Source organism: Halictus rubicundus, chromosome 8 (genome assembly GCF_050948215.1).
Source record: "Halictus rubicundus isolate RS-2024b chromosome 8, iyHalRubi1_principal, whole genome shotgun sequence".
NCBI classification, from domain to species: domain Eukaryota; kingdom Metazoa; phylum Arthropoda; class Insecta; order Hymenoptera; family Halictidae; genus Halictus; species Halictus rubicundus.
Window position 1 is genome coordinate 9981852 of NC_135156.1, and position 13214 is coordinate 9995065.

Below are 13214 nucleotides of genomic sequence, written 5' to 3' on the forward strand. Positions count from 1 at the left end.
TTCCATTATCGTACATTTATGTTTTTAGATTCTTTATGTTCTTTTTTAAACAGGTCTAAATGTATCGTAATCTATGGTTGCTAAATGGATCAATGTCCGTAAAATATCCTAAATTTTTGTTTCAAATATTCAAAGTTTGTTGGCATTTATAGCAGTAGGTGTAACACAAAAGAAAAGAAACATCAGAATTATTAAGAGAACAACTGAATTTCCACGTAACACCCTTTTTGTTGCAGACCATTTTTATTTTGCATGAAGTTTCGCAGTCCAACGATAACGAATGTGTTAAGGAAATTCTTATTTTTATAGACTAAAGAAACTTGGGATCAAGTAGAAATTTATTACCCCGATTAATAGATTGTACAGGCGAGGCGAACTTTGTTATGTATTGTTAATATTGCTATTTTATTGCGTTTTTAGTGTGCTCTATACGGCTGCAGATGTTATAAACGCATAAAACCCGCAGATTTGATGGCCCGGTGCTCCTGTTCGCATATTTATTGTTTTGTTGCTCGAGATTGCAGTGGACAAAATTTATGGCACGGAACAACGAAAAAGTGTTGCAGACCTTCCGACAGTGTGTATGTATATAACGTGTTAAAGCTTAGATCGGTGACACGTTGTGCACAATTCGTGCATGTGCATACACTCCGTGGATCACAAACCTGCCTAAAAAAAAAAAGATAAATAAACGATCGTGCAGAGTTGAACGTCAAACAGTATTAATTAGAATCGCTCGCTCGGCTATCGAACAAATCTCGCGAAAAAGGAAATACGCGTTGAAACATTAATACACGTTGAAACATTGACCTTTTTATAGGTGAGAAGTGAAATTGAACTTTTAATAGAGCAATAGATTTCTTCATAAATATTCACGACGTATTTCATTTAAAGCTTCGATATTCATGGATTAAACTAATTTTAATGAAGCCACGACGAAAGTGCAATGAAATGAATGGATAATTTGCATGCTGAACGACAGTGAAATTTTTTGGCGATAATAAATGCAACGCTGCTTATTTTTGTAATTTCGATAAATACGCTGGTATAAAATGTTTAATAAAAGAGGATCGTGTGTTCCCTCTTCTTTAATAAAAAGGAAATTTTTTTAAATAACTTTGTGTATTCTACTTTATGTACGAATAATTATAAAAATGAACGCGTAAAAATAATGGCTGCATTTTTAAATTAATATTTCCACTATTTTGTGTTTCACTTGCTCGCGTGTGTTATTAGACTGCGGATTTTATGCATTTATGGCAAAACTGAGTAGGTGTACTTTAAAACAGTAAACACATTGGAGGAATTTAAAAATATTATTATATTGCTTCCAATCTATTAAGAAAGAAAATAAATTTCTGTTTTTATCCAGGTTGTTGCAATTCAGGTAGAAAATTTTTATTTTCCATAGAGACCCGACGTCTGCTAACCGTCATATTGTAAAATTAATGTTCATTTAATCTTTTGTGGCTCACTACATTGTAATGGTAAGAATAAAATTGCGAACTGAAATATATTTTTTCCAGTCTAAACAATACTGCACGATCGTAAATGGCGATTGTTGTTTCCTCTACTTGAAGATAGAGATCTTTAATTCCGGTAAAAGGCGAGATAATATCATCGATAATACGTTAGATCACATTAAGTACCTGTATAGTGTGCGACAGGACAATACGGATCGTAGTTCCTAGTATTAAGTAAGGATCACTATAGCACGTGTAGCACCACATGAAATGTGCTGATCCATATCAATCCGTAACTACTGCATGGGATTGCCGCATACGCAGTGCGGCCTGATTCAGACTGAAATTGTCGATAAACAATATCACATAATGTAAGTGGAATATCACTACGCGGTACTATAGCAAGAAATTATGATAATTTTGCCCTGTCCGTCATGGTCCAATAAATCTTCCGTAACAAACAAATTCTTTTGTACACATATTCTACAATACCTATACTTGAAGAAAAAAATAAAAATCGATTTTTTAGAATACCCCTAAACATTAGAAGTACCGTGCCCTAAACGAGACTAATGTATATTCCTTTGTAATAATAGCAGGATTGAATTTATCCGGATATAGGATTTTTATGACGACGTACATACTCGAATAAAGAAGTATACTAAAAAGTTTCTCAAGAAAATATTTCTATAACTGCCCGAATTGTAAAAAAAAAGAAATCTCAAATCCGCCATTTTGACGGACTCGGTAGTTCTAGTGTTAGTAAACATATCGATTTCTACCTCGTCGCTAAGGGTGTAGCCGTATGGGGAGGTCACAAGTGTCCCCAAACCAAATTGAATTTGCGATAGGTCATTCGATAGTTGATTCAAAGAAAACACGTTGTGCCAATTTTCAACCCTATATGTCGACATGGGGGGTAGCAATGGGGTGACAAAGAAAATCAGGTTTTTCCGTAATTTCTCTTATCCTCTTCAACCGAAAATTCTGAAAAAAATCAGGCATACTTTAGCTACTAGAACGCACGTCTATGAATTTTTTCAGAATTTTTAGCTTCGAAACCGCATTTCAAAAAATGAAAAAAGTTTTGAAATGCCGATTTCTTGTAGAAGTTATGAGATACTAGGTTCATATTTCTACAGTTTTAGCATCTCGCAATGGTTGTTAACATATAATTTTTTCAGATTTTTCAAAGTGGGGGCACGTAATTAAAAAAATCAAGAACCGTTATTTTTTAACTTTTCCATGCCGATACAAGTACCATGTTCACATAATTAATTTCTTTATATATGCAGTACGCATATATTTCCATGGAAGAGTTCTTATCTCTCTGCTGCATTAGTCTCCGTCCATTTCCAATTCCGTTCAAGCCCGGCACGCGATTGTTTTGAAATCTGTATTCGATCTGCGAGGTTCTCCGCGATTACTCTCTTAAATAAATGATACCTCCACGGCCGATTTAAGGTTGGTTGCCCGAAAATCGTAGGAGCGAGGGTTGTACACGCTCGGTGTTAAAGAAAGATGCGCCACACCTGTTTTCGTAGATTAGAATAATTTATCGCGCTTCTGTTGCACGTTTCTCGCATGCAACCGGGCCTCGAGGAGCTTCTTACCGAGCCCGAGGAACGAATCGCGAGTAAGCTATCGTAATAGGGAATAAATAGCTGCTCTCTCGGAGCCCGGTCGCCAGGATCAAAAAGTTCCCGGCATTTCTCACGCATCCCTCTCGCCGCGCCAAACTTCTTCGAATTATATACGGCACAGGCACGAACGTGGAAAAGAGACGAAACTCTGTTCTCGTCCCGTCGTAACGCCAAGTAGATCACGAGTTAAAGTTACGTTCTCGGATGCGAAAAGCTTGTCCTTCCTTTTCGTTTACCTCGTCTTCCTCGCGTGGCTCGCGTTAAGTTGTAATAACGATGCTCGTTATAGCGGGGGAGAAACATTTACTCGAATCGTTGCGAGAATATTTTTCGGATTCAGTCGGATAGAGGGAAGTTGCCTAATATAGGATGGCTCTTCTTAATCGATCATATATAAATAGAAGAAAATATTGAAATTTAAAAAAAAAGCACCTTTCCGGTTATTTTGGGGTTGGTTGTTGATTCACGATTGAGATTGCTACTGCTGTCATAAGTGTGAAGCACATTTATTTTTGAATAGCTGGGACGATTGTATAAAGGATGCAGGATTTTTGAAACCTTACAGTCTATTTCTAACAATGCACAAGGGAGGGAACAATTTGGTAGTTATAAATATTTTCAGAAGTAGACGAAAAGGTCGTATCGACGCAAGTACATGTTCCAAATCGAATCGATATCGAGCTGGAAAAAATAGAGACAGAGAGATATAAATCTTTCACGTTCGACCCTGCCTCGAATCTGATCGAATATCCTAATTATTGTTAGAAATTTTAGGAAATGATGCCTTGAATCAATGATAGGGTGTTTCAACGAATAAATCGATTCTAAATCTGAGGGAATTGAAAAAGAACCGAATCTTGCTATTCCTTCGAAATTACCTACTAATCTTTAGAAAGTTACTCTGATCAATTTTTTAAACGAATAAATGTAGCAAGTCGTGACAAGTTTAGAAACCCCGCAGTTTAAGAAAGTCAAATTGATACGAAATCTGGAATAATTGGAACGCAAACAAATTTGCTGCGGATATTCTTTAATTTCTCTCGAAGTTGCGAGAAAACTGGTGTTCTAATTTTTTTTTTGCGAGGAATGAAGACAACAGATTGGAGCAAGACCTGATGTTTCAGGGAAGAAAATGAATCCCTCGTCTGAACGAACTCGAGGAGTAACGAATCTTCTACTTTTGATCCTCTTTCCAATCTTATCCTCCAATCTTGAGAAAGCTAATGGCCTAATTATTTTTAGAAATGGACGGAGTCGTTATCCCGAGGTGAAGACGTGACGTTTAAACGAAATAGATCGATAGTAAGTTTGGAACAATTAAAGCAGTGATAACATCTTAATTGGTTTTAAACACGAAGAAAGAAGATCCAGATTCAGAGGTTCAAATTCATCCTAAATATGAAAAAACCAAAGGAAAATTGAATTTTCGATTCACGACGCTGGCAGGACCCGTGTTGTTGACATGTATCGAGAATTCCCTGTACTTGTCACACTACAATCCCAGCGGATTGTACGAGTGTAAAAAGAGAAACGGATCATCACCGAAGAGCTGGAAAAATTGATGAATCTCGAACTCTCGTCGCTTCTTCGAGACTCGTTCCCGGATATTGGTAAAGCGAATATCTTAATTATTTTCCGAAACGTTGTGGAACGACGGGACGGCTCGAAGCAAAGACTCGATGTTTCATGGGACCGAATCGATACTAAGCCCGGGCAGGAACTGAAGGAGAAACGAATCTTCCACTTTTGACCCTCTTTCGAAACTTCTGCTCTCGACTCGGAGAAGCCTCAACGAAATGTCCGGATAATGAATATACCCGGGGCCCGGATCGGAGGAGTGAAACTTCAACCGAGATTATTTTACTCTGGCCTGTCGATCGAGATGCCGATAAAGAAACGCTTATCGTCGTTGAGTGAATCACTTTTCCGCGGTGTCTGTCCCCGATGGTACGCGGGAGGGAATGGAGATTGCATGCATGCATACATACCTACTCACACACACACACACACACACGCACGCGCGCGAGCCACACACTCGCACCAATACACTTACCGTGAACATCCAGTTTGATGTCGACGGTGAGGGGTTCGTCGAGCGCTGTACTGTTGACTTTACACGTGAAAGTTGCACCCAGCTCCTCGCGCGTGATTTGCATCTGCAGCAGGCTACTGCCCGTACCTATCCCGTTGTCACCGATCGTCGTCGAGTTGGTTGCTGCAACACACCCGTGCAGACGTGTTTAGATGTGTTTTTAGATCGAATTTCGCGATGGGTACGTGCCACGGGTACATCGCCGACGGAAATTCCGAGCGATTTTTGCTGGTCACCGGAGGTGTTCTACCCGACATAGCCTGTTCGCGATGTTCCGTCGGTCATCTGGCGATTGCTGCGTGCTACCGGCGATCGGAAATAGGCAATCTAATTTTTACTGTGGGGAACACTTGCCGCACCGGTCGACAAAATTGTCCTCGGCGAACTCGTTCATCGCTGGGCGGATTTTTACGCGTATATACAATTCAGAAATTTTAAAAACTAGTAGTAACTAGTCTAGTAACTGGACCGTGACAATGGGGAAAAATAGAACAGTCAACTTTCACGACTTCTGTTCCCAGAAGTATGCACTTGCTATTTTCAAGTTAGTTTCTCCACTTTAATCGCTAGTGATAACTTCCACTAAGGTTTTAGAAAATACTCCCCAGAACTCCTGCGTGACTTCTGGCTGAAATTTACGTAAACAGTTATGCTAAAATAGAGCTGCTCAACGTGCCTATTAGCGAGCGAGGGCGTCCGACGATGCCCGCGGGCATAGCTACGGGCAAGTGACTTAGCGGAGTGGGGGTAGACCGCGTCAAGGACTTACGAAGGTCGACTTTGATTTTCTTAATGAAACCGCAGAATTTCTTTGTGCGTCAATCGGTGCAGATTTTTGTCCTCTATGAAAGAGTATACCAGGCGAACGCCCCCAAATCTGGTGATGTCGACTCATCGACGAGTCGATAGTAATAATAATTCGGTATCTCACCTTCGAGCGGCTGATCGTCTTTAAACCATTCGACCGAAGGCACTGGTTTCCCTTCGCCGCTTTCGCATTTCAACGAAATCATCGAACCGTCGTTGATAGGCCCTAAAGTAGTCCCGGTGCTTAACGGGCTGTTCGTACTCTCGTCGATGACACGTACGGACTTCGGGTGCACTGAAACAGAAAGGACGCGGAATGAATTGAAAGTCGGTCAATTACGCGGCTAAAAAGTCGCTTCGATTCATCCGGCTATTATTGCTGCTATTCAGCGAGTACGGCCGCTTACGCTGCAGTCTTTGCGTTTCGACGTTTTGATAACTGTCTATCGGTTTTACCCGGGAACAGTTCAAACGGTTTGATACGGCCCGCGAATACAAATGCATAGGCGATAAATTTCTTGCTAATACTGAACCATCAGACGCAGATAAAAACCGATACAACAATTACCTTTTCCAATCGCTTACTTTTGGATACACAGTCGATCCAAATAGAACACTGAGCTTCCTATCTGTGAAATACGTATACACTTTGGATCCAACGTATTCCACTCCACAAAATTAAAGGAACGCACGAACTAAAATTTTTAAGCTCCGTCAATTTTCCCTTTTTTTTAACATGCTACAGACGGAGAGTATTTAAAAAAAAGACAGCAGTTTCAGTTCAAAATGCCGGATTTTGTAAATAGTTAAGATTCTTAATTTATCTTGGTTCAAACCATAGCCACATTCTAATTAATATACAGGGTGTACCAAAAATGTTGTACTTCCTTGAAGTGGGTGATTCCTGAAGTCATTTGAAGTAATTTTTTCTTTTGCATATACTATTATACTTATTTACTATTGTTCACGCGAAACCTGCAGAAAATCACGTGAAAGTTCATACGGTCGCATGAAATTATCTACTTTTATCTCCGCGCGTGTACGAAAACCAGTCAGGTCACATTTTTCTCGGATTGTTCGTCGACAAACATATCATTCTTCGCAATTTATTGAAAATTGCATTCTTCTCGATCCGACGCGACGGTCGACCGAAATAATGGGCGTTGAAATAATTCATACGCCCAGAGGGAAAAACTCGAAAATTTTTATCGATCTTTAATTATTTATCGAAAGGTACGTTTACTTGCCCAGCGAAATATCAAGTAACTCCATATTTTCAAATAAATCCGTAGATACGATACGATTTCCATTCATAAATGTATAATAAGTTTTTGGAAATGAACATTTTTCAACAAGTAAACAACTTTGAAAGTTGCATACACCACCCCGAGCAGAAAATGTTCGATCAAAATTGCGAATATGATTGCCGAAAGAGTTATTTGGACGTTTATTGAAAATAGTATTTCATATATATCCAGGGGGCATGATGGAAAAGTGCGATGTTAAAAAAATGTATCGATAAAACAACAAAAGTTATCAAATATAAAACAATGCACCGGTAAACGGTTTACTACTTTACTGTTGCTATCGAAGTATCTATGAAAACGTCCTTAGCCATGGATCACAGATTTTAAAAAATCATAAAACAATCGTCGGTAGATAAAGGCACATATAAAGGTACATTCTCAAGGTCCGCGATAAGGGTTAAAGCAAGAAACAGATTGTTCCGGTGTTTCTCGCAACTGATAAAGTGTTGAATTTGCATACAGGTCCGCGGGCTACTAATTAGCCAAGTGGGTGGGACGGTGGCACGACAAAACCGCTAAAATCCGAAACAAAGTATCTGAAAAACCCACGCCCAATGAATCCCGCTTTCGCGCCGCTGCGCTGTGAGCCCAGTCGTTCACACGCGAATCGTCGGGCGCAAACTTTACGGCAAATATCACAATAAGATCTCGGTGCGTCCTCGGTGCTCGCTCGTCACCGCGGCGAGCATCCTCTCTCTCGAATTTAATATCTCTCGGAGAGGGTTTCCGCGTCGCTGGTACGTTTGGATCTAGTTTTTAATTCGTGCCTCCCGCCGGAGGAGTTTTCCCATTGTGGGGATAGAGAGCAGACGCGGGAGCAGAATCCCTCGGCCCGGCCCGGCCCGGCCCGGCACGACGCAAAGAGCAAAGGGCCGGTTTCAAAACGACCAAGAGAAGTGAAGCGGACCACCTTTTCTCGGGGACGAGCTATGAATAACCCTTTCACCGCGTGCAAGTGCTGCCGTTTCCGGAAGTCGCGTCCTCGGTCGCTGACCAACCGGAATTCTGCGGGGGCCACTGAATGTCAAGCAACTGTTTTCACTGAAAATTCATCTCGCGAATCCGTGCTGCTCACACGACTTCGCCCGCCGCTGTCGTACACTCATGGCCAAAATGATAGCTCACGCGTGCTATCTTTAATGGGGTACTCCTACTCGGACCGGTCGGTTCTAGACAATTTATGAGATCAAAAACGACGAGGCCATTCTAAACCGAGCGTTTCACAATTTCGCACCCAATTCTCTCTGCACACGGTGGAGATGTATTCCTCAAAAGATCGCGAAGCAGAGGAAACAATGAAAACGTGAATGTATAAGTTCTGAGATATGTACAGTGGATCCGAAAAAGTGTTTGGTTATAGTCCAAGAAGCAGTGTATTTAAATTAGATTAAGCAGTATATCACAGTCATGCAGTTTACAAGGTGATGCTCCAATTTTAAACAGCTATTGGTTTTTAAATTTTAAAAATGTTTAATTTTAATTTTGACCCCGACTGTATCTCAATAATGAATTGTACACATATATATAGTAGAGATTAATCTATCTTGTGGACTAGAATGATGCAGAAAAACAATTTTTTAATAGAAGACTGATGGCGGTCGTATAACGCAGAAATTCATAAAAATTGAAATTCCTCAAGCAACAACAGGAAAACTATCGTCGATATTCACACGATTCTTGTTTACGGGCAAGTCGTTTCGCAGAATTTCGCAAGCCCTTCGCACGTCCGCCAGAGATCAATTTCAAGAGACGGGTTTCCCGTTGTTTCGGATGCGAAAACATTTTCCTCGTTTCGTGTTCACTCTTTAACGCCGGTTCCGAACGTCTCGCGAAATGTATGCGCGCTATTGCACGCTCTGGATGTTTATTACTGTCCGAGCGCTCGAGCATGCTCGTCCATGCTCGTTTTGAACGCTCGCCCAGCACCTCGCGGACTGGTAATAGGTTTGGAAACATTCGTAGTTGAATCGTGTTACGGGCGTGTGATATTATAATCGCGGAGTGGTCGGAACTCAGATTTTAACTTGTTTAATAACTCGCCGGGATCCCTCGGGATTCGAGGCGGTCGTCGGGAACGCGTTTAGGCGATTTTTGCGGTGAATAGATTGAAGGGAAAGGGTTTTAGTAGTGAAACTGGCGGAGTCAAAATCGGTTTCGGAGGTATGAACGGCGAGGAAGGCGTTCCGTGGGAATTTAATCGGCACCATGATTCGTGTATGTTACGTGTTAGATGGTTGCAAAAATTCGTGCCCGATATGAAAATAAAATGCAAACGATATGCAATGGTTGCAAGTGGTGAATTTTCATAGTTTACTTGCCGGAAATTTTCCAATGGTCTTTCGAAAATCAAGGATCAACAGAATTTTTCAATAAATTGTTCAAGAGCAACAGCGGTTGCATAATTCAACAAATGTATAGAATATAAGATGACAACTTCTTCTGACATTATTATTCAAAAGGAAATTATTGAGCGTCTTTTAAAAAGCCTATTAACAGGCTTCCGGTAAGCAAAGTGTGAAAATGAAAGTTTTATCAATCAGTTATATGGTCGCTACCATTTAATCGAATTGAAATTCGCGAATGTAATTTGAACGATTATGCTCATCGAAGGTGATTTTTCTTTCTAGTTTCGCGTTCACAGTAAGGATGAAAGATGGAAGTGGAAAAGTGTATTCATAGGTAGCCCCTCTGGAGAGTACGCGGGGCATCATGTTCATACGTGGCACGAAAAATGTAAGACCACAATTATACCAGGAGCACCACTTACCATGGGCTATAGTTGAGTCTCGCTAATATAATAAATCACTGAATCCCAGCGCGGCGATTTAATATTACGGCCGGATATAAGTTTCCAGGGAACGAAAAAGCTACGATAATATTCTAACAAAATACAAAGCATCAGGCGAATATAACGAAAGTATGGTTGAACATTAAATGGTACAATAGGTTAGCTTGTACTTTCTCACACGAAGTAATCGTCATTTTAAAGTTTAAACGAAACAATATTTTATGTAGCCTTTCTGATTGGTTCATGACTGAAAATGACATTGAACAATTAATTGTTTCACGCATGATAAACGGACGTGTATAAGTAAATTAGAAAGGAGTCGTTCGAAAACGATTAAAAATGAAGGAACCTGTTGATCATAGTTTTTTTGAAAATTTTGGTAACGTTTTAAGTAGGTATAATAAAAGGATGAACATTTATAGATTAGACAGGAGGCTTGAAATGATGCAATGGTGACTCTCGAACGATCAACTATAAAGGAGCCCACGAGTTTTTCCATTCGTCTGGTTTTAGAATAACAATATCTCGTCAGGATTTGGGTCAGACGTTGTATCAGTAACAGTGCGTCATCAAACTCTTGATGAAGCTAGTTGTAATGCTGACGAGGCGTTTGAATAGACATCCAAAAGGACACTGTTTGCACGTGGAAGCCTCAAAGAGCATTGAGTGCAAATGCATTTCGGTCTCGCAGTCAAACTCGCAGTTTCGAATATACTTCGTGCAATTTAAGTCACTGCCAATTCCAGTTCTGGTGAATTCCACTCGTCCATTAATTGAAGAACCCTCTTGAAATAGAGCCAATACCAAAATGTCAACGATCAAACACTAGAATTATTACAAAGTCTTCTAAACGCTCGGAACTGAAACCTAATTTTAGATATAATTCTATGTTTCCTCGGAATTAACACAACCCCCATGTTTTTATTCAATAAAAGAAGAAAAGAAAACAAAGGAAAATTTGTATTTACCGCATTCCGTAGTTTTTGCACATGGTCAAATTAACGATCACAGAGAAATAGAATTGAACGCGCCGTATTTCATAAAATTTGTTTGAAATACTCGCCACGAGTCTCACACGACGTGACGGAACAAAGCGTTAATGAAAAAAAAAAAAAAATACATTTCGCGTTGAAATTCGATGTCCATTCAGAATATATTTCAAATAATAAACCGATGAAAGGAATCTGCTCTCGAGCCGCCCAACAGTGGGCCACAATCGGAAAAAGCTGGAGAAACTTCATCTCTCTGTTAATCCGAATTAATCATGAAATTAGTACAGGTTAAACATCGTCCGTTTCAAAAATAACAGAAATGTATATTCGAATACTTTTTCCGTCCGCTGTTCATATCTCCGAAATTTACCATGTATAAAAGGAGTTGGGTGTGTTAATTTACGAAAAGGCCATGGAAATTTTTTTAATTAATTCTGCCTATTTTGTAGAAGTGGCCCGCTGGTGCGTCCAGCTAAAAAATCGTGTCAGATGTTATCTGGGAACTCTCGTACTGTCCGCACGATCTCTGGGATAAACGGAATCTGTCAAATCTGGATTATAACGAAGTCTTTCGTGCTCCACTCGGCTGCCGTACATACAGAGCTCTCACTTTATTACGCAAACAACGAGAGAACGGGGGCGGCATGGGGTGGCAGTTATAACGTAAAAAACTACCTCCGGCTCTCGCTCGAAAAAGTTCGACGGCTCTTGAGAAATTTTTATCGCTTTTGTCGCGAAGATAGAACTGGGTAAGGTCACCGCAACTCGGTGCGCCGCGATGCTGCAGCGATATTAAAGTGAAAAAGAGGCGGTCGTGACGGTTCCATAAATTTTTAATCACTTGATAAATCCTCGAAAAAGATTCCAACTACGAAAATAACCGTCATAGAGAACCGTGTATGTATACACAGTGAAACATTGCTCCGCAAAAACAGCATCAATGAACATGCCGCGGTGAGTCAAAGATGCTTTCCTTTGCAGTATACGTCGAACGTGCGATTATAGCATACCGAGATGTGCAAAATGTACCGGGGATACGATACAATTTTATTTTAAATTGGAACACCTCTGCGGTTCGTGATACCACTTTGGAAATGGGATTCCCTCTTCGAACTGATCGATGTTCCAGCAATGTCGTCATTGCAAATTAAAAAATTCAGTTATCGACGTTTCTGCCATCTTCGGGGTTTTTTTTATAATGCTGGCAACGTTTTGGGATATGTGAACGTTGAATTTTTACTGAACACTTCTTTTATTAAGCTGCTGATTTTATGCATTTAAGAGCATCGGTATGTCACCGACTTATTAAAATTCCCAGTACCTTGTAGCTGATGTAGTTTTATTTTGTATAAATAAAATGTTTCAAGTCATTGAAATTGATATTGAAAAATTGTTCGAAAAAATTGTATCACTGTTTATGAAAATCAGATGTTTCGTTTGGGTGGGAAGATCGAACGATTCTTTGGTATTTTCGAAGTATTTGGCATTAGGTTGCCTCAGGTAAAACATTTTGGCAAATACTTCCCAACTTTCTCCCATAACTTCTTAACTTTCCCGACTTCACTACTAATAGAAAATGAAGACGTACAGCACACCAGCCGTAATTACTTGAACAACAGTGATTTTACACTTCGTTTTTTTTTAAGGCAGACATAAATCTTTTGACTTGTCGTTTTACTGCAGGAAACTTCTTATTGGATTACTTCAAAGTTCCCGTAATATGCAAGGTCTTTGAAGAAAATTTTGGTTGCTTTGCTGATTTTACTAAATACATTCAAATAGTTTGATCACTTTATTTTAAATAAATTTCGAAGAAAAATCATTCATTCATTCATAAAGTGAGAGACAATATTTTTGTCAACTTATTGTATAGTGTTTTACAAGTAGATTGTGGATTTTTATGAAAAATAAAAGTTGTCTACAGAGAGCTAAAACATTTATCATTAACAATTATTCAGTCAAATGTCTCCACTGTTTGGCATATGACCTACTCGTGATTGCCATAAATGCATAAAATATCCGCAGTCTATTTATACATTTTAAAGTACTCCAAAATTTCCGAAAAATGTCGTTTAAAATGATTTTCTAACTGATTCGAACAAAAGGCGTCGAATTCTTGTTT

The 13214-nt window shown here is 39.6% G+C and overlaps 1 protein-coding gene and 1 long non-coding RNA gene across 7 annotated transcripts in view; one reads left to right on the top strand and one right to left on the bottom strand.

The window, feature by feature from the left end:
* Nrm (neuromusculin) overlaps positions 1-13214 on the bottom strand; it is a 406706-nt gene that overhangs the window by 88194 nt on the left and 305298 nt on the right. For all 6 annotated transcript variants that reach the window (XM_076792814.1, XM_076792816.1, XM_076792815.1 and 3 more), the window contains 2 exons: positions 6130-6300; positions 5160-5321 (listed from right to left, as the gene is read on the bottom strand). In XM_076792814.1, coding sequence (XP_076648929.1) covers positions 5160-5321; positions 6130-6300 — 333 coding nt within the window. The remainder of the gene's footprint in view (positions 1-5159; positions 5322-6129; positions 6301-13214) is intronic.
* LOC143356821 (uncharacterized) overlaps positions 9743-13214 on the top strand; it is a 47072-nt gene continuing 43600 nt past the window's right edge. Inside the window, exons 1-2 of the long non-coding RNA XR_013082737.1 lie at positions 9743-9815; positions 9940-10045. This is a non-coding gene — a long non-coding RNA (uncharacterized LOC143356821). The remainder of the gene's footprint in view (positions 9816-9939; positions 10046-13214) is intronic.